The 22,210-nt window shown below is 43.7% G+C and overlaps 1 protein-coding gene across 2 annotated transcripts in view; it reads left to right on the top strand.

The window, feature by feature from the left end:
- The window catches only part of LOC139406954 (mitotic deacetylase-associated SANT domain protein-like), a 26,305-nt gene extending 4,095 nt beyond the window's left edge, over positions 1-22,210 (top strand). The window contains exons 3-13 of one of the 2 annotated variants that reach the window (XM_071150152.1): positions 9,254-9,475; positions 9,778-10,126; positions 11,169-11,238; positions 11,633-11,778; positions 14,528-14,631; positions 14,865-14,940; positions 15,128-15,216; positions 15,440-15,583; positions 15,698-15,790; positions 15,999-16,177; positions 19,822-22,210. In XM_071150152.1, the coding sequence (XP_071006253.1) occupies positions 9,254-9,475; positions 9,778-10,126; positions 11,169-11,238; positions 11,633-11,778; positions 14,528-14,631; positions 14,865-14,940; positions 15,128-15,216; positions 15,440-15,583; positions 15,698-15,790; positions 15,999-16,177; positions 19,822-20,086 (1,737 nt within the window). In that variant the 3' untranslated portion in view covers positions 20,087-22,210. Of the gene's footprint in view, positions 1-9,250; positions 9,476-9,777; positions 10,127-11,168; positions 11,239-11,632; positions 11,779-14,527; positions 14,632-14,864; positions 14,941-15,127; positions 15,217-15,439; positions 15,584-15,697; positions 15,791-15,998; positions 16,178-19,821 lie in introns of both variants that reach the window. The other variant, XM_071150150.1, reaches the window with a different exon arrangement.

Here is a 22,210-nt window from a genome sequence, read left to right as displayed (position 1 = left end):
AAAAAGGTTTAAACTGAAGAGAAAAAAATATCCAATAAAGAGTTTCTTTGGTGGTCTCTCGGTAGAAACATTCTAGCTCAGCCAGCCAATTGGCTAAGCCTTCAGAAGCTGAAGGCCTCTGCCATTCCATAGACTGTAAAAAATATGGACAAAGCCGTCGATGACATAGACCCCTTGTTTCCTCTGAGAATGCTCAGTGGCATATTTTAAAATTCAGAAGTGTCATATGAGCATGTCACCATCTTGCTACATTGAGGAGTTTTTGGAAACGTCGCATGGGCAGTTTGAGTTACTCTCGGACAGTGGTTCCCAAACTGTGGGGCCCCTATTTATTACTATTATGATTATTATAAAACATTTTTTAAGGAACTCAGTCTGGCTTTCAACTTATTCTTAGAGTTGTAATAGTAGAATGCACAAGGTGCAAATTTGAAATTGGTTAGTGTCATCATCAGTTTTTCTCTTGTCATGTCAGTCATTGCATACCTTAAAGAGCTGTTTTTGAAAAACTAGCCCATGTCAGCAAATGTTTTTTTTTCTAGTTTTTTTTCTTCTTCCCATATACAGTATTTTGTACTTAAGTTCAAGTCACTCAAACATCACATGAATAATAGACATGGCAAAATGTATAGAATTGCAAGAACATTTTCTTAACTGCAGTATTTTCTCTGTACCCCATGGCAAAATGTGTAGAATTTCAGGAAATAAGCTTTAAGCCTGCAACATTTTCTCTCCACCATCAAGAGAGATGTGAACAGTTTGTGTCAATAACAGTGCTTGTGCCCATAGAAATAGGGGGGGGGCGCAGTATGTTCCCGAATGCTGGATGGGGGGGCCGGAGTGAAAAGGTTTGGGAATCCCTGCTCTAGGAAGTGGCATTGTAGGCTAGAGCAGAGTGCTGCTCCCTCATTGGGTGTCTCAATCGGATGGCCGACCTAGATATTGCCATTAGCAACTAAATTCTCATTTTAACTACGTCTGTGTGATTTTTTTTAAAGCAGTGTATGGTCTGGGGGCAGGAACATAATTACAAACAATTTGTAGACTGCAAATTGACCGCAAGAAGCCCGAGCTGATATGCTTGACTAAATAATTTCAAACCTTGCTTATGTAACTGATGTGAAATGGCTAGCGGTGGTGCACGCTAATAATGTTTCGATCGGCGACGTCACTCGCTCTGAGACCTTGAAGTAGTGGTTCCCCTTGCTCTGCGAGGGCCTTCGTGGGTGCCAGTTGTCTGTGTGTCCAGAGGGTCCCTGGTTCAAGCCCGGGTATGGGCGAGGGGACGGACTAAAGTTATACTGTTACACTTACATTTGTATATGTAACAGTATAACTTTAGTCCGTCCCCTTGCCCATACCCGGGCTCGAACCAGGGACCCTCTGCACACATCCACAACTGACACCCACGAAGCATTGTTACCCATCGCTCCACAAAAGCCACAGCCCTTGCAGAGCAAGGGGAACCACTACTTCAAGGTCTCAGAGCAAGTGACGTCACCAATTGAAATGCTATTAGCGCGCACCACCGCTAACTAACTAGCCGTTTCACATCCGTTACACTCATCCCCCTTTTGACCTCCTCCTTTTCCGCAGCAACCAGTGATCCGGGTCAACAGCATCAATGTAAAAGTATAACTTTAGTCCGTCCCCTCGCGCGAACCAGGGACCCTCTGCACACATCAACAACAGTCACCCACGAAGCATCATTACCCATCGCTCCACAAAAGCCTCGGCCCTTGCAGAGCAAGGGGAACCACTACTTCAAGGTCTCAGAGCAAGTGACGTCACCGATTGAAACGCTTTTAGCGCGCACCACTGCTAACTAGCTAGCCATTTCACATTCGTTACATATACAATCACATTGGGTCTTTCTTATGTGTGGGATTTCTTTCTAAATTAAAATAACTTGGAGCTGATTTACTGGTGGGTTTTTTTGTCTTTAAAAAATGATGATAATTGTATTACCTTTATTTAGCTAGGCAAGTCAGTTAAGAACAAATTCTTATTTACAATGACGGCCAAGGAACAGTGGGTTTAACTGCCTTGTTCAGGGGCAGAATGACAGGTTTTCACATTGTCAGCTCGGGGATTTGATCCAGCAAACTTTTGGTTAATGGCCCAACGCTCTAACCACTAGGCTACCCTGCTGCCCCTATGACCCAAAAATTGTGTATATATATTATACTCACAATACCGATTTAAAAGTGTTAGAACACCTAGTCATTCAAGGGTTTTTCTTTATACACTGCTCAAAAAAATAAAGGGAACACTTAAACAACACAATGTAACTCCAAGTCAATCACACTTCTGTGAAATCAAATTGTCCACTTGGGAAGCAACACTGATTGACAATACATTTCACATGCTGTTGTGCAAATGGAATAGACAACAGGTGGAAATTATAGGCAATTAGCAAGACACCCCCAATAAAGGAGTGGTTCTGCAGGTGAGGACCACAGACCACTTCTCAGTTCCTATGCTTCCTGGCTGATGTTTTGGTCACTTTTGATTGCTGGCGGTGCTTTCACTCTAGTGGTAGCATGAGACGGAGTCTACAACCCACACAAGTGGCTCAGGTAGTGCAGCTCATCCAGGATGACACATCAATGCGAGCTGTGGCAAGAAGGTTTGCTGTGTCTGTCAGCGTAGTGTCCAGAGCATGGAGGCGCTACCAGGAGACAGGCCAGTACACCAGGAGACGTGGAGGAGGCCGTAGGAGGGCAACAACCCAGCAGCAGGACCACTACCTCCGCCTTTGTGCAAGGAGGAGCACTGTCAGAGCCCTGCAAAATGACCTCCAGCAGGCCACAAATGTGCATGTGTCTCCTCAAACGGTCAGAAACAGACTCCATGAGGGTGGTATGAGGGCCCGACGTCCACAGGTGGGGTTTGTGCTTACAGCCCAACACCGTGCAGGACGTTTGGCATTTGCCAGAGAACACCAAGATTGGCAAATACGCCTTTGGCGCCCTGTGCTCTTCACAGATTAAAGCAGGTTCACACTGAGCACATGCCAGACGTGACAGAGTCTGGAGACGCCATGGAGAACATTCTGCTGCCTGCAACATCCTCCATTATGACCGGTTTGGCGGTGGGTCAGTCATGGTGTGGGGTGGCATTTTTTGGGGGGGCCGCACAGCCCTCCATGTGCTCGCCAGAGGTAGCCTGACTGCCATTAGGTACCGAGATGAGATCCTCAGACCCCTTGTGAGACCATATGCTGGTGCGGTTGGCCCTGGGTTCCTCCTAATGCAAGACAATGCTAGACCTCATGTGGCTGGAGTGTGTCAGCAGTTCCTGCAAGAGGAAGGCATTGATGCTATGGACTGACCCGCCCGTTCCCCAGACCTGAATCCAATTGAGCACATCTGGGACATCATGTCTCGCTCCATCCACCAACAGACTGTCCAGGAGTTGGCGGATGCTTTAGTCCAGGTCTGGGAGGAGATCCCTCAGGAGACCATCCACCACCTCATCAGGAGCATGTCCAGGCGTTGTAGGGAGGTCATACAGGCACATGGAGGCCACACACACTACTGAGCCTCATTTTGACTTGTTTTAAGGACATTACTTCAAAGTTGGATCAGCCTGTAGTGTGGTTTTCCACTTTAATTTTGAGTGTGACTCCAAATCCAGACCTCCATGGGTTGATAAATTTGATTTCCCTTGATCATTTTTGTGTGATTTTGTTGTCAGCACATTCAACTATGTAAAGAAAAAAGTATTTAATAAGAATATTTCATTCATTCAGATGTAGAATGTGTTATTTTAGTGTTCCCTTTATTTTTTTGAGCAGTGTATTTACTATTTTCTACATTGTAGAATAATAGTGAAGACATCTACACTATGAAATAACACATACGGAATCATGAAGTAACCAGAAAAGTGTAAAACAAATCAAAATATAATTGAGATTCAAATAGCCACCCTTGCTTTGACAGCTTTGCACACTCTTGGCATTCGCTCAACCAGCTTCATGAGGTAGTCACCTGGAATGCATTCCAATTAACAGGTGTGCCTTGTTAATTTGGGGGATTTCTTTCCTTCTTAATGCATTTGAGCCAATCAGTTAGGGGTGGTATACAGAAGATAGCCCTATTTGGTAAAATACCAAGTCCATATGGCAAGAACAGCTCAAATAAGCAAATAAAAAATTACAGTCCATTATTACTTTAAGACATGAAGGTCAGTTAATCTGCATAATTTCAAGAACTTTTAAAGTTTCTTCAAGTGCAGTCACCAAAACCATCAAGCGCTATGATGAAACTGCATCTCATGAGGACCACCACAGGAAAGGAAGACCCAGACTTACCTCTGCTGCAGAGGATAAGTTCATTAGAGTTAACTGCACCTTAGATTGCAGCCCAAATAAATGCTTCAGAGTTCAAGTAACAGACGCATCTCAACCTCAACTGTTCAGAGGAGACTGCGTGAATCAGGCCTTCATGTTCGAATTGCTGCAAGAAACGACTACGAAAGAACACCAATAATAAGAAGAGACTTCCTTGGGCCAAGAAACATGAGCAATGGACATTAGATTGGTGGAAATCTGTCTGTCTGATGAGTCCAAATTTGAGATGTTTGGTTCCAACTGCCGTGTTTTTGTGAGACGCAAGAGTAGGTGAACGGATGATCTCCGCATGTGGTTCCCACCATGAAGCATGGAGGAGGAGGTGTGATGGTGTGGGGGTGCTTTGCTGGTGACACTGTCGGTGACTTATTTAGAATTCAAGTCACACTTAACCAGCATTGCTACCACAGCATTTTGCATCCTTATGCCATCCCATCTGGTTTGCGCTTAGTGGGACTATCATTTGTTTTTCAACAGGACAATGGCCCAAAACACACCTCCAGGCTGCATAAGGGTTTTTTGACCGAGGAGAGTGATGGATTGCTGCATCAGATGACCTGGCCTCCACAATCACCGGACCTCAACCCAATTGAGATGGTTTGGGATGAGTTGGAAGAAAAAGCAGCCAACAAGTGCTCCGCATATGTGGGAACTCCTTCAAGACTGTTGGAAAAGCATTCCTCATGAAGCTGGTTGAGAGAATGGCAAGAGTGTGCAAAGCTGTCATCAAGGCAAAGGGTGGCTACTTTGAAGAATATAACATATATATTTTGATTTGTTTAACTTTTTTTGGTTACTACATGATTTCATATGTGTTATTTCATAGTTTTGATGTCTTCACTATTTTTCTACAATATAGTAAAAATACAGAAACTCTTGAATGAGTAGGTGTGTCCAAACTTTTGACTGGAACAGTATATTTAAGTGATAATGCCACAGAAGCCGTGTTTGTAGGATATAATGGAACGGGTGCTGTTAGGCCCGAGACAAACCGTACCAATATCCTCCAAACACCGGCTTCTAGGGCAATATCAATTTTACACAACGGGTTACCGGCATATTCAAATATGATTTAACTGTCGTAACCGGCCGCGACCGGGAGGTCCGTGGGGCGACGCACAATTGGCCTAGCGTCGCCCGGGTTAGGGAGGGCTTGGTCGGTAGGGGTGTCCTTGTCTCATCGCGCACCAGCGACTCCTGTGGCGGGCTGGGCGCAGTGTACGCTAGCCAAGGTGGCCAGGTGCACGGTGTTTCCTCCGGCGCATTGGTGCGGCTGGCTTCCGGGTTGGATGTGCGCTGTGTTAAAGAAGCAGCGGCTTGGTTGGTTGTGTATCGGAGGACGCATGACTTTCAACCTTCGTCTCTCCCGAGCCCGTACGGGAGTTGTAGCGATGAGACAAGATAGTAGCTACTACAACAATTGGATACTACGAAATTGGGGAAAAAAAGGGGTAAAAAAAAAAAATGATTTAACATATTTTCGTTAACTTTATTTTGATGAATTTATTCATACTATTTCATCTTTCCACAAGATATCGTTCCAACACAAATCTAGGGTTGCTTACCAAGCCGGCCGGTTGTTCGTTCTACCGGGTTTGGTTGCCAGAAATGCGACACAATCGTTCAGACTTTTTGTTCTGTAACTATGGACGCGACACAGTCGTTCGTTCTAAATGTTCCATTTCCGTACTGGCTGGCAACGTTCTTATCCCTTGCTTGCTAGCTATGAAACTATGTCTAACTTACAGTCACGTTAAACAGTGCAGCCAGAATAACAGTAAAGTAGCTGCACATTTGTTTAAGCTGTTTTCTAGTGACAGTTATTTGGATACATCCATAACAATGAGCTAATTTTGCGCGATTTCACCTGGCATAGAAAATGTGCTCTCTCGTCAGGACACTGTTGTTCAGAGGAGCTAGCCAACAACACCGCTAACACAATCACTTCAAACTGAAGCTGGAAAGATGGCAAATTAGCTGCACTTCGTTTCGTTTTACCTGTTTACGATTGATCATTTTTATGGATATATACAAAGAACTATGTTGATTCATGATTTCGGCTGAGAAAAGCTGCCTGCCTGTCTCTCATCCCGACACGTTCATTACTATGGGACAGCTGGCGATCGAATGTTTTAAATTTTCAAAATGTTGCAAATGTTAGAGACACAGACAGCAAGGTTTATACAAATCTCCTCTGTTGAAAACTAAATGTTATTCTAAAAGAAATAATGTTTATAAATTGCCTGGCTGGGCTGATGAGACTGTATATTGCACATTCAGATGTAACAGAGTAAATAGGCATTTTAACGTCATAGATTTAGCTAGTGGAATAGTCACTGTCTGCAATGTGGTTTTAACCAATCAGGATTAGACCCACCTGTTACATAAATGTCTAGATTTTTATTTATTTATTTGCTCAGAAAACTTGGGGGGCCACATAAAACCACCTGTGGGCCACCAGTTGGGGAACCCTGTTTTAAAGTAATTGGTCCAAGGATGTACATCTGGTGAAATAGAAGCAGTTATTGGTACCATGATTGTGTTCTTTGTTTTGTTTTTTATACTGAACAAAAATTAGCACAACATGTAAAGTGTTGGTCCCATGTTTCATGAGCTGAAATAAAAGATCCCAGAAATGTTCCATACGCACACAGCTTATTTCTCTCAAATTTGGTGCATACATTTGTTTACATCCCATGTTAGTGAGCATTTCCCCTTTGCCAAGATCATCCATCCCATCTGACAGGTGTGGCATATCAAGAAGCTGATTAAACAGCATGATCATTACACAGGTGCTAGGGACAATTACACCTTGTGCTAGGGACAATATATTTTTTACATTTTATTTAACTAGGCAAGTGCGTTAAGAACAATTTCTTATTTACGATGACAGCCTACCCCGGCCAAACCCTAACCCGGACGACGCTGGGCAAATTGTGCGCCGCCTTCTGGGACTCCCAATCCCGGCCGGTTGGGATACAGCCTGGAATTGACCAGGGTCTGTAGTGACGACTCTAGCATTGAGATGCAGTGCCTCGCTGTGCCACTCGGGAAATGTGCAGTTTTGTCACACAACACTATGCCACACATTGGGTGTGTAATTGGCATGTTGACTGCAGGAATGGGTGGTCCTGGCTCCAAAGTGCGTGGGTTTATGCCCTCTTTTTTTGTTGCAGCTCGCTTGCTGTTAACTATCTCTTTGAAAATAATGACTGTGAAACATTGTTGCATTTTAACTATCACCGGTTATTGTGATGAGCGTGATAAAATATATTTACAATGGGAAGTAATAGCTGGTTTGTTAATTCAATTTTGAAAATTAAACTGTTCTTTTATATTCTTGTGATTTCATGGGGCCTACTGGAGTGAATGGTCTGCTTATTCTTTAACGTTATTTGATGCTGTGTGTGCCCAAAACGGTCTCTCCTTCAGTGCCATGGAGAGCACAAGTCTTACGGCGCTGTCCTTTCAGCACCATGAGTCTGTCACCTTTGATGTGACACTGTTGTTGTCACTATTGGTGATAGTGGTGTTAGGCTGCCATAGGTTGTGTAAACGTGTCCATGCCGGTTCTGACTCTGTGTGTGTGTGTGTGTGTGTGTGTGTGTGTGAATGCAGCAGCCCGAAGCCCATCAGGCCTGTTTCATTCATTCATAATGTCATCAAAAAGCATTGCTCTTCCTTCACTAGAACTAGAATGGTTTGACTACAGAAGATATGTCGGGCGCATTAAGTGATGCTATGTTTTCTGTCATATTGGAAGATTTTTGGTCCCTCAAAAGACCTAGTCACAATTCGACACTGATTATACTGCTGTGAGAAAAGAGAGCGATCCCTAGCCTTGCTGTCTGGAATTTGATGTTTATGTTTCCCTAGGGCACACCCACTGAAGCAGCTGCATTTTTTTTCAACTCTTGTTTTTTAAAGGCAAAACATGCTTATACATCCACTCACCAAGTTATAAAACACATTGCTCTGGTTGTTGTCATTCTGTTTTAAACCTACCTGCACTTCAGCCCACAGGGAGGGGTGTGTGTGTGTGTGTGTGTGTGTGTGTGTGTGTGTGTGTGTGTGTGTGTGTGTGTGTGTGTGTGTGTGTGTGTGTGTGTGTGTGTGTGTGTGTGTGTGTGTGTGTGTGTGTGTGTGTGTGTGTGTGTGTGTGTGTGTGTGTGTGTGTGTGTGTGTGTGTGTGTACAGCCTGCAGAAATGACGAAAGAGAGGCTGGTTGCAGACTGCTGAAGCAGCTGCATGTCTACACACCTCCACATTCCTCAGGGCTCTTCCTCCCCAGCCATTCAGCTGAGCCAGGGAGGGGCCGCGGATGCAGCCTGGCGCCACAGCCAGACCTACAAACTCGCACTCCTCCACACACTCTGCCCAACCAGTTGTCTTAATAAAACAGTCCTACTACTAATATTCACAATCCTTTTTTCTATTTCTAAATCACAAGCCCAGCCAGAAGACTGCTGAGTTGGCCATATGGGCTGGAGTGGAGTTGAATGGAGAAAAGTGCAGAATTGAGGTTGACACATTTACTGGAGTCATTTGAATTTGATTTCACATTTTGTTTTCTGTCCTGGCCTGAATGGGTTTTCTAATGAATTTTCAGTAAGTTTTGTAAGCTGACAGTAACCATGTGCTACCTATAAGTAACTGTTTGTTCATACCACATGTGCAGTGTATTCTCAAGTCTGTTGTACTGGATCTTGCAACACTGAAGACTGCCTCTAAGCAATGTTCATAAATGTTGTGTGTGTGTGTGAGACATGCATACCTACGGTCTGACATAAACAATTGCTCCATGTAGAATGTTAAGTTTACTAATGCACTCCCATTTTTTTCTCTCTCACCTCATATGTTATTCCCTTCTGTTTCTCCCCCTCTCTCTTTCCCCAGCAGCTGCAGGAGTGTCCTACAGGCAGACAGGCTGGCATTGTGCCCTTGGTTATGCCTGTGTCAGTGCCAGTGCGTCAGGGTCAGCCAGCCCCTCCGGGCAACTGGCTTTACGGGCGCCCCCCGAGCCAGCACCCCCTGCTCCTGCCCCAGCCCAAACACAAGCCCTCTGTCATCGTGGCCCGGCGCCGTTCCCTGAGGAACTCCTTGTCGGAAAGCTTCAGCCAGGTAGGTCCTGTTGCAGACCTGGGTTGTGTTCATTAGGGCACATCGTAGTAAAAACTTTTGCACCGTTTGAGTGTTTCTTGTAGGACAAGTTCTCATTGTTTCAGTCCATATTCTTCCGTTTGGTGCCTAATGAACATAGTATTTGTTTGATTTTACCTGCCTGAAGTACAAGATGGCTGGGGTTTGCACTTTTGGGGCTATTCCCTTGTCTACATTGCACCAGCCAGACAAGCTCAATGAATTGTAGCTAAATTATTTGGAAGAAAACAAATGCCATCCTCACAATCGTCTCACCAAAACAGGACGAGGAGAGCAACACAGGGCACGACAATGATGGGAAATTGGCCAAGCACAAACGGCGTCCTCGTCCCGAGCCGCTCTTCATCCCTCCGCCCAAACCGACCACGTTCATCGTTCCCTCGGTCTACTCCGCCATCACTCCCTACCAGAGCCACCTACGCTCACCCATCCGCTTGCCTGACCACCCCTTCACAATGCCTCCCTACACCCCGCCTCCCATCCTGTCACCGGTGCGCGGGGGCTCAGGGCTCTACTTCTCCACCTTCCTGTCCTCCATCACCACCAGCAACCAAACCCTGCAACCACCGCCCATTACACCCAAGTCAAACTCGCGCAGCCTGCTGCATTCCAGTAAGTGTTATCATGGAGCCTTCAGGAGTGTTTCTGTATCCCTGTCTCTCTCTCTCTCTCTGCTTTTCACTCAATCACTTGTCTGCCTAGTCTTGCAGTCCTGTCTCTCTCTGTGATGTAAAGTACTTAAGTAGAAATACTTTAAAGTTCTACTTAAGTAGTTTTTTGTGGTATTTGTACTTTGACTTCATTACATTTCTAAAGAAAATATTGTACTTTTTACTCCATACATTTTCCCTGACACCCAAAAGTACTTGTTCCATTTTGAATGCTTAGCAGGACAGAAAAATGATCCAATTCATGCACTTATCAAGAGAACATCCCTGGTTATCCCTACTGCCTCTGATCTGGCAGACTCACTAGTGTGCCCCTGGCTATCATGCAGGCTGGTTTACTTAATATAAGGAATTTGACAAATGTTTTACTTTTGACACTTAAGTATTTATTAAAACCAAATACTTTTAGCCTTTTACTCAAGTAGTATTTTACTGAGTGACTTTTACTTTAGTCATTTTCTTTTACTCAAGTATGGCAGTTTGGTACTTTTTCCATCACTGCTCTCTTCCTTTTTACTCTCCACATAATTTTTTTGTACATCTGTCTAGACTTTGCAGCCAGCCCTGTCATTTTTGTTAGTGGTTCTTCTCTAGATGACTCCTACTTTTGTCGTTCTTGCATTTTTGTATTTGTCGCTTTCTTTTCCTGTGCACTGCATGCGTCCTTGACACAATGTATTTTTCTGTCAATAGTCCACTACTCTTAGGGCTGGTTTCCTGGACACAGAGTAGTTAACCCAAGTCCTAGACTAACAACGCACTTTCAATAGAGAAATCTCCCTTAATAAAGTTTAGGCTGTCACAAATAATACCCTATTCCCAGTATAGTGCACTACTTTTGACCAGTCCTATGGACCCTGGCCAAAAGTGACATTTGGGATGCAGACCCACAGTCTTCCAGGGGTGAAATAGACCCATGTCTGCCTCTCTGTTTTGGTCCAGATAGTAGTGCCCTAAAGGCCCTGCCTTCCTTGTGTGTTCTACAGCCAGCTCTACAGACATCACACCCCCGGTCCTCCCTTTAATCACCGACGCCACACCTGTCAGCTTTGACCCGTGAGTACAAACCTTTAATCAAAGCCTGCAGGTATTATGCATTTTGATGCACTTATAATGCATTGAAAGACTTGTCCTAAGCATGTATAATATATAATGTTTTATGGCCCATCCATGGCTCGAGACTATAACATTTTTACTTTTTCAGTTGGTGGCACCAGCCCTTGATTTGTGCCTTCAGGGGACACTTTTATCTGCAAATCTACCTGTGTATCTACAATATCTATTCACACAGCATGGTCCCCATGGAGAGAGCCTATAGCAGAATTTCAGACTGGTATGGCCACAATGGCTGCTGATTTCCTAACATTTCTCTCGCTCCCCCCTCCACTCTCTCCCTCCTCTCTCTCTCGCTCTCTCTCTCTCTCGCTCTCTCTCTCTCTCCTCCCTCCAGGCGTATTAACATTGGTCTGCAGTACCAGGCAGAGGTGCCAGAGCTGCAGCGGGACTGCTCGCTGACCCATTGGGACCAGCACAAGGCTGACCTGGTCTGGCTCCCCATGAAGGAATCCCAGCTACGCCACGTAGTGCAGGAGACTGGTAACTATACTAGGCTAGGGCGGTATCCTGATTGACATACCTTCATACCGACCTTGTGCCATCACAGGACATTTGGTAATACCAGCACTGAACACAAGGGGCGCTTTTTTCCAACCCTAATGAGTCTCTGTAATCCGAAGGTTAGCAATGCTAACAAGTACATTTAAATACCCATAGTGAATGCTAAATGCTAACGAGTGCATTGCAAACATTTTATACAGTCTATGACAAACTATTTGTCGGGCAGACATCCCAGGTCATAAAGTTATACAAGTAACTTAAAAATGCTACTCACAGTTTGCTGCGCACACAAAATACATATTAGACAGCAAGGCTCTTGATCCAGGAAGGGATTCTCTGCTGTTACCAAAATAAGCTTGATTTTGCAAGAAGCTAACCACTTAGCTAGATAACTAGCTACTAAATTAGCATACCACATGTACAACTGCAGAGTATTTAACACATTTTAGACAGTTAACTTAATAGTTATAAGATATCTGGCAAACATTTAATTGTGAATTCCACACTGTAACTCGATCACCTGGCACGTGCTGCACAACAGTGAGCGACTTACAAGGCACCGGTCTCTCAATGTTTTGTGGTTGTAAACAAACACCATGTGACTGGGGACTACCAGTAAGCTTCATAATGAAAAATAATGTGACAGGTGAAATGAAGAACGTGATCTACTTTATCTCCTAATGTAGTTGACTTCAGCTATTTACTTAAAGTTTCTACAAACATATAGATAGTGTATTCAGATCCCTTGACTTTTTCCACATTTTGTTACGTTACAGCCTTATTCTAAAATGGATCAAATTGTTTTTTCCCTCATCAATCCACACACAATAGCCCATAATGACATAGCAAAAAACAGGTTTTTAGATTTTTCTGCAAATGTATAAAATAAATTAAACTGAAATATTACATTTACGTAATTATTCAGACCCTTTACTCAGCACTTTGTTGAAGCACCTTTGGCAGCGATTAAAGCCTTGAGTCTTGGGTATGACGCTACAAGCTTGGTACACCTGTATTTGGGGAGTGTTCCCCATTCTTCTCTGCAGATCCTATCAAGCTCTGTCAAGTTGGATGGGGAGCGTTGCTGCACAGCTATTTTCAGGTCTCTCCAGAGATGTTCAATTGGGTTCAAGTCTGGGCTCTGGCTGGACCACTCAAAGACATTCAGAGACTTGTGCCGAAGCCACTCCTGCTTTGTCTTGGCTGTATGCTTAGGGTCGTTGTCCTGTTGGAAGTTGAACCTTCACCCCAGTCTGAGGTACTGAGCACTCTGGAGCAGGTTTTCATCAAACATGTCTCTGTACATTGCTCCGTTAACCTTTGCTTCGATCCTGGCTCCCAGTCCCTGCCACTGAAGAACATCACAGCATGATGATGCTGCTACCGGCATGCTTCTCTGTAGGGATGGTGCCAGTTTTCCTCCAGATGTGACGCTTGGCATTCAGGCCAAAGTTTTCAATATTGGTTTTATCGGATCACAGAATCTTGTTTCTCATGGTCTGAGTCCTTCAGGTGCCTTTTGGCTAACTCCAAGCGGGCTGTCATGTGCCTTTTACTGAGGAGTGGTTTCCATCTAGCCACTCTACCATAATGGCCTGATTGGTAGAGTGCTGCAGAGATGGATGTCCTTCTGGAAGGTTTTCCCATTTCCACAGAGGAACTCTTGAGCTCTGTCAGAGTGACCATCGGGTTCTTGGTCACCTCCCTGACCAAGGCCCTTCTCCCCCGATTGCTCAGTTTGGCCAGGCGGCCAACTCTAGGAAGATTCTTGGTGGTTAAAAACTTATTCCATTTAAGAATGAAGGAGGCCACTGTGTTCTTGGGTCAATGCTGCAGACATTTTTTGCAGATCTGTGCGCGTTGACACAATCCTGTTTCGGAGCTCTACGGACTATTCCTTTGACCTCATGGCTTGGTTTGCACTCTGACACGTTCTGTCAACTGTGGGATCTTATATAGACAGGTGTGTGCCTTTCCAAATCATGTCCAATCAATTTAAATTTACCACAGGAGGACTTCAAGTTGTAGAAACATTTCAAGGATGATCAATAGAAACAGGATGCACCTGAGCTCAATTTCGAGTCTCATAGCAAGTGTCTGAATACTTATGTAAATAAGGTATATCAGTTTTTTTAAACTGTTTTTCGCTTTGCTTTATGGGGTATTGTGTGTAGATCGATGAGGATTTTTTTGTTTCATACATTGTAGAATAAGGCTGTAACGTAACAATGTGGAAAAATTCAAGGGGTCTAAATACTTTCAGAATAAATAGTTTCAACGGTATTGAAAAACCATGCCGACGCTATTTCCAAATACTCTGGAATACGGTATACTGCCCAAGCCTAAACTTTGCTGTCCTTTCCTCAAAGGTTATAGCCATCTAAATGTGTTTTCACACTATAGGGGCAACCCGAACCGTACTGTGCTAGCACTACAGCTGTTTAATTTCCATTTTTTTCAGCATGGTTCTAGAAACTATGTTGACTGCATAATCAGGCCAGCTCAGCACTGCTTAGCTCAGCTTGGTATGGCTCTGTAGTGTGAGCGGTAATAGAGCTTGCTTTTTGTATGAAACTTAAAGTATGCACATTTGAACAACAACAACTTTTTGCTTTCTGTCAATTTTTTTGGGCTCTGTCTATCTTCTCCACCCCTCCTCACTTTCTCTCTCCCTGCACCTCTTCCTCCCTGCCTTCCTCTCTCAAAACTGCCTCACTCTCCCCCCTAGTGGATGACCTGATGAGCCTGGCCTGCTCATGCGCTCTGTATGGCGGAGGCACCAATCAAGAGTTGGCCCTTCACTGTCTGCATGAGTGCGGGGGCAATGTCCTTGTGAGTACAGTGACTCATCCATTGATATAACCGAGTAGTTTACAACGACGCTGCTTCCCCTACGCTTTCAGAATGATCCATTGTGGCAAGTTTATCCCAGGCTGTGTCCCAAATGGCACCCTATTCACTTGATAGTACATTTCTGTGGCCCCTGGTCAAATGTAGTGCGCTATATAGGGAATAGGGTGCCATTTGGGAAACACCCTGGTGATGAATTGTGTTGTGCTCCCCAGGAGACCCTGGCATTCCTGCTGCTCAAGGAGCCCATTTTCTCTAAAGGCCATCACCTGGCAGACTATCACTACTCAGGTGGGGAAGTTGTCTTGTTTCCTCATGTGCTTCTTTCCAAAGCGTGTGCTTGTTAAAGGGGAGAAGGGGCAGGGGAGTGAGGGAATTCATTCACTCACAACCCCCCCCCCCCATACACACACACACATACACACACACACACACTGTGTGACCTCATTGACAGTATGGTGAATAATTTCCCTCCCAGGATCAGACAGTTGGACTCCCTCAGAGAAGCGCTACTTCAACAAAGGCATCTCTGCCTACAGGAAGGACTTCTTCATGGTGCAGAAACTGGTACGCCCAATTCGAATCAGGCCATGTCGGCCATGACACTTTCACCACATGGCACATGGCAAACAGTGGGAGTACCATTAGAAGTGAAACTTTTTAATAACTGTGTCTGTGTCTGTATTTCTATGTGTGTACGGGAATGAGGGGAGAGGAAGAGTATAATGAATACCTTTGTCTGTGTGTGTGTGTGTGTCTGCGTGCGTGTTTGTTGTTGCTCCGTATACAGGTGCGGACTAAGACAGTGGCACAGTGTGTGGAGTTCTACTACACGTATAAGAAACGGGTGAAGATCGGTCGCAGTGGAACCCTTACCTACGGACCTCCAGAGTCACCAGCGGCGAAACACACAGAGGCAGTATTGGATGTCAAAGTAGGGCTTAGTTAATGAAAACAAATATAATAAAACAAGTAGTTAATGATTACGTTTTTTTTTTTACATTACTTTCATTAAGATGAACATTTATTGTGTTATATGCCACCTCAGGGAGAAGACAACAGGAAGTGGGAAGGGTCTTGGGAATGGGGTAAAGATGGCAGCCAGTTGAGGGTTAACCAGACATTACAGGCTCACGACAATGTAAGTGCTCATTTTCACTTGAAATTTCATTTAAAAGTGTATGTTAAACTATTCAACCACTTTGTATCATGTTTATATCCATCCCATACCGGTATATCCTATGTCTATACTTGTATTCATATGTTCTTTGACCAATGATCCACCAACAGTGCAATACAACACTGGTATGACAGACTAACACAATTAAATGTAATGTTTGGCCCACAAGACAGGAGCAGTGCTAGGACACAAGGACCAGGATGCAGTACAAAAGGTGGGACTTCACCATCCAACCCCTTCCTCTGCACTCCGAAATCCTCGTCCCGAGTCTGCAGGGAAGAAGAGCAGAGCGCCCCCAAAGCCCCCGGGCGACCCAGAGGGCGTGTTCCCCTGCAAGAAGTGTAGCAGGTCAGTGTGTTTGTGTGTGTCTGTCTATGTAAGAGTATTTCTATGTGTATTGTATCTGCAAACCGATAGACACATACTCCACCATGCAATCCTACCGCCATTAACAGTTTCCACCTAACCGTTTTTACAGTGAAAGAAAACAGGGTGAAGGAAAGGGATTGACCAAGAGTATTATAAACCAGGCATCTATCTCTCTTAGAGACCAGTGTTCACTGGAAACATCCCAGACTGGTGGGGTGACAATGGAGACAAAATCCATTGGTGATCTTTGTTGCAGTTGCGCTGCGCGGATAATGCGATTCTACAACAAAGGGATGTGCACGGTTATTGGAATATTTGACTATCCAAAGAGACGTTAGTATTTGATTACTTGGGAGAGGATACATTTTTGATACCAGAAAATATAGGCGTATTTTAACAATGAAAAGGCTTTGTCTAAAATGAAATAGAATGATCTGTGTGACATCGCTACATAGCCTACAAGGACAGACCATCACATTCGAAATTGTAATAAAACAATTGTTTTATGACAGTTTTTATGAGTGCACCCCATAAAAGACACTCTGGGAGCCTGCACACGTTTCACATGTGTAGCTTGTTGTCGTCGGTCAATCAAAGCGGCGCTACAGTCCAAGCTAGTGAAGTGGGTGATTTCAAATCAATGCAAAATGTAATTCAAATGACAGAAATAAGTTGGCTAAATGAGAAGGAGTAGGCTACAATGATCAACCAACAGGTAGGCTGTTGTTTAATAGGAATGGAGTTGGCTAAATGAGAAGGAGTAGGCTACAATGATCAACCAACAGGTAGGCTGTTGTTTAATAGGAATGGAGTTGGCTAAATGAGAAGGAGTAGGCTACAATGATCAACCAACAGGTAGGCTGTTGTTTAATAGGAATGGAGTTGGCTAAATGAGAAGGAGTAGGCTACAATGATCAACCAACAGGTAGGCTGTTGTTTAATAGGAATGGAGTTGGCTAAATGAGAAGGAGTAGGCTACAATGATCAACCAACAGGTAGGCTGTTGTTTAATAGGAATGGAGTTGGCTAAATGAGAAGGAGTAGGCTACAATGATCAACCAACAGGTAGGCTGTTGTTTAATAGGAATGGAGTTGGCTAAATGAGAAGGAGTAGGCTACAATGATCAACCAACAGGTAGGCTGTTGTTTCATATGAATGGAGTTGGCTAAATGAGAAGGAGTAGGCTACAATGATCAACCAACAGGTAGGCTGTTGTTTAATAGGAATGGAGTTGGCTAAATGAGAAGGAGTAGGCTACAATGATCAACCAACAGGTAGGCTGTTGTTTAATAGGAATGGAGTTGGCTAAATGAGAAGGAGTAGGCTACAATGATCAACCAACAGGTAGGCTGTTGTTTAATAGGAATGGAGTTGGCTAAATGAGAAGGAGTAGGCTACAATGATCAACCAACAGGTAGGCTGTTGTTTAATAGGAATGGAGTTGGCTAAATGAGCAGGAGTAGGCTACAATGATCAACCAACAGGTAGGCTGTTGTTTAATAGGAATGGAGTTGGCTAAATGAGAAGGAGTAGGCTACAATGACCAACCAGCAGGTAGGCTGTTGTTTCATATGAATGGAGTTGTTGTAGACAAGTAAGGGGAGTGGCAGATCTTTTTTTGATAGCACTTCAAACAGCTATGTCGGTCCGCTAATACAGGGGTACAGGGCACTGTCTCTAATACAAACGCTGTATTAGCGGACCAATATAGCCGTTTGAAGAGCTATCAAAAAAATATCTGCCACTCCCCTTACTTGTCTACAACAACTCCATTCATATGAAACAACAGTCTACCTGTTGGTGCACATGTATTTTTTTTGCCTTAGAACTACACAGCTGATTCAAATAACCAACTCATCATCAAGGTTTGATTATTTGAATCAGCTGTGTCGTGCTAGGGCAAAAACCAAAACGTGCACCCAGGGGAGGGACCCAGGACCGAGTTTAGGAACCACTGTGCTAATACAGGACTAGTAAAGGCACAGTGCACTACTTTTGTCAATAGCCGCTAATACAGGACTAATTTTTTTTTCAATTATTTATGTTTTATATTCCGAATTATTAATATTATTATTTATTTTTATTTTTAAGGGGGTGCTGCAGCACTCTCGGCACCGCTCACTGTCTTTCTGTCGAGTCGTGTTAGCAAGTCTCCATTGAAGTAAAACATTTGATATGTATTTCGACTTTCTGGATATCCAAAATGTCATGATATTATTCGAATAGTGAAATAATTTCAAATGCCCATCCCTATTACAACACCTGGAGAATAATTTTACGTCTCAGTAACCATATTGATATGGTATAGCAGTCTTCTGAGATGCACAGCATGATGACCTGGTACACCACCTGTGTGACTGTAGGTTCTATCCGAGCCATATAATTCTCTTTATGTACACTACAATACCAAAAGTATGTGGACACCTGCTCGTCGAACATCTCATTCCAAAATCATGGGTATTAATATGAAGTTGGTCCCCCCCTTTGCTGCTGTAACAGCATCCACTCATCTGGGAAGGCTTTCCACTAGATGTTGGAACATTGCTGCGGGGACGTGTTTCCATTCAGCCACGAGCATTAGTGAGGTCGTGCACTGATGTTTGGCAATTAGGCTTGGCTCGCAGTCGGCGTTGCAATTAAACCCAAAGATGTTCAATGGGTTTGAGGTCAGGGCTCTGTTCAGGCCTTTCAAGTTCTTCCACACCGATCTTAACAAAACATTTCTGTATGGACCTCACTCTGTGCCCCGGGGGATTGTCATGCTGAAACAGGAAAGGGCCTTCCCAAACTTTTGCCACAAAGTTGGAAGCACAGAATCGTCTAGAATGTCATTGTTTGCTGTAGCATTAACATTTCCCTTCACTGGAACTAAAGGGCCTAGCCCAAACCATGAAAAACAGCCCCAGACTATTATTCCTCCTCCACCAAACTTTACATTTGGCACTATGCATTGGGGCTAGGAGCAGTCTCCTGGCATCTGCCAAACCCAGATTTGTCCATTGGACTGCCAGATGGTGAAGTGTGATTCATCACTCCAGAAAACACATTTTCACTGCTCCAGAGTCCAATGGCGGCAGGCTTTACACCACTCCAGCCGACGCTTGGCATTGTGCATGGTGATCTTAGGCTTGTGTGCGGCTGCTCGGCCATGGAAACCCATTTAATGAAGCTCCCAACGAACAGTTCTTGTGCTAACCTTGCTTCCAGAGGCAGTTTGGAACTCGATAGATTTTTACGCACTTAAGCACTCAGGGGTCCTGTTCTGTGGGTTTGTGTGGCCTACCACTTTGCGGCTAAGCCTTTGTTGCTCCTAGACATTTCCACTTCACATTTACAGCATTTACAGTTGACCGGGGAAGCTTTAGCAGTGCAGAAATTTGACAACCAGACTTGTTGGAACGGTGTCACGTTGAAAGTCACTGAGCTCTTCAGTAAGGCCATTCTACTGACAATGTTTGTCTATGGCTGTGTGCTCGATTTTATACACCTGTCTGCAACGGGTGTGGCTGAAATAGCCGAATCCACTCATTTGAAGGCTGTCCACATACTTCTGTGTATATAGTGTATATAGCGATCTGGGTTATATGTTATATTGTTCATGTACCTGACCTTTGACCTCCAGGGTGTTCTACAAGGTTAAGAGCCGCAGCGCCCACATGAAGAGCCACGCTGAGCGGGAGAAGAAGGACGCCGCACTCAAACTCAAAGAGGAGGTGGAGCGGGCGACCCTGGCGGCGGCGGCAGCAGCCGAGGCACGGGCCAAGGAGGCAGCAGAGGCTATGCAGAATGGGAATGGTTGTGGGAATGAAGCGGGAGAACAGGATGAGGTCAGTGATGAGGATGTGCCTTCAGAGGCAGAAGATGAAGAGGACGAGGATTGGCACTGAAAGAGGGAGCGAAGGGGAGAAAAGAGTGGGGGGGGGGAGACTTGGGCGTGAGGCAGAGAAAGAGGGAAGGAAAGAGAGATCCCACTCCTATAAAAACACAGTTTAAAGAATCTTTACCTAAGACCAGAGTATGGTGGCGTTCCAGGTCGTTCATGTATCTGTAGATTATCACATATTGTAACACCCGGGGAACTGTTAAACATCTAGGAAGCACATAATCAGATGATATAACAATATTCTGACATGCTCAACGTGATTGCAAAAAAAAGAATACCTGGAACATCCACTTTGTCTCACATCCCAGTGCCACAACTTCAGTCTTCCTTTTAATCGCTTTTCGCACTCCACATCTTAACTTTTCACAAGGGAATATATTTTTGTAAATGCACTTATACATTGTATTCTATTGCTTTTGCCAATGTTTCTTCTTTTATATCCCTTATTTAATTGAATATCTGTATTGGAATATCAATATGGCTATTTCATTGTGTGTACTATTTAGACTTTTGGTTGTTCTTAGTAGTTTGTACTGCAGTGGATGTTTATAGCAAACTAGCTATACTCAGTGGATACCTGTTTTGCCTTACTAGATCATGATCAAAGAGACTTTTCACTTTTATAATATCGGTCTGTTTTCTAAAATTGGGGATAATGTAGATATGACCTTTTATGAATTCTGCTTTGCCTTTAAGGTAAATATTGTGGAGAAATGTTTAAAGATTGTCATCAAACTCTAAGGTTGAATTGCACATTTATACTACAAAGTAAGGGACCTTTCAAATGTAATGTACGGAAGTCCAGAGGGCATATTAATGAAAAGATCACTCCCTCATTATGTCCATCACAATGTATATATCTATCTCATGATCACAACATAACAAGTTGATTTGTTCGAGATCACAAGATCATTTTCCCATGATCATGACATAACAAAAGTTGTTTGGTTGAGATAAACTCCATAAAGAGGAGTGGCTTGACAGTATGGCTGAGGCTGCAGAGCCTGCAGTGGATTCAGTACGTTTGTATTAATTGCTATGGTAAGGGATGTCACATTTCATGCTAACATCATGCTTTAATTTGTGTTTGGAGCTTATTATCAGTTTTATAAGTTAGAACATTATCAAGTTTAAATATCCCTTACCTTGAGCTAAGAGCTCTCGGGGCATCTAAGCCCTCATGTGGCATTTAAGCCCAGAACAATGCCATACAGGCAGTTCTGTCTCCCAGGCTGTGTGCCACCCCCAAGACCACAACCAATGCATGCAAGCAACAACGCAGTAAACTTGGCTAGTCGTGTGAGTGTGCTAGCTAGCTAGGTAGTCGTGTTAGATAACAAGCTAGCTAGCAAGCTATGTTAGCTTTCATAACTGATATTAGTATAATTGTAAGGGACACTTTATGTTTTTTGGATGATATTTAAATTTACAGAGTGGGTAAGCTCCATTCCAGACAGGCTGATCAGATTCAATTTCAGCCCCAGACAACCGAGCTAACTAGCTAACAAGACTAGCCAAGTTAGCTGCGTTGTTCCTTGCATGTGATTGGTTGTGGTCTTGGCCTGGGAGACATTGCTGCCTGTCAGGCATCGTTCAGGGCCTAATTGCCCAGTATTGCGATCAACGCAGCCAAAGGGCTCCTTGATGAAGTGGTTATCATGCATCTGAACAAATCAATGGATGACCCATGGTACTTTTGAATATCTCTTGATCTCGACAAAACAACTTTTGTTATGTGATCATGAGATAAATAAGTTGTGATCTCGACATAATGAGGGGAAAATCACATTTAATTCATAATGCCCTCTCTGGACTATCGTAGTAAATGTGTCTTGTGTAAAAAAAACATTTTTTATAAAAAGTTATATATTGAAAATACTGCATTGCAAATAATGTTGCCAACTTTTAACTAATCAATAATGTCAACTACCGTTGAATTGAAAAAGTTTATTAAAAATCTATTCAGAAACTATGTTTCTGTCATTCCCTGAAGAGGTCTTATCTAAGCTTTATATCATTTTCTCACATACAACATGGTTTATTAATTAGTACACTCTGTAGCAAAAATGTTTTGCAACAGAAAATGTTTGCAATGAACTAGTTTCTTATTGGAAAATTCAGGTAGTTA

The sequence above is a fragment of the Oncorhynchus clarkii genome, chromosome 4, assembly GCF_045791955.1.
Source record: "Oncorhynchus clarkii lewisi isolate Uvic-CL-2024 chromosome 4, UVic_Ocla_1.0, whole genome shotgun sequence".
Taxonomy (NCBI): domain Eukaryota; kingdom Metazoa; phylum Chordata; class Actinopteri; order Salmoniformes; family Salmonidae; genus Oncorhynchus; species Oncorhynchus clarkii.
This window is presented reverse-complemented; position numbering and strand designations above follow the sequence as displayed.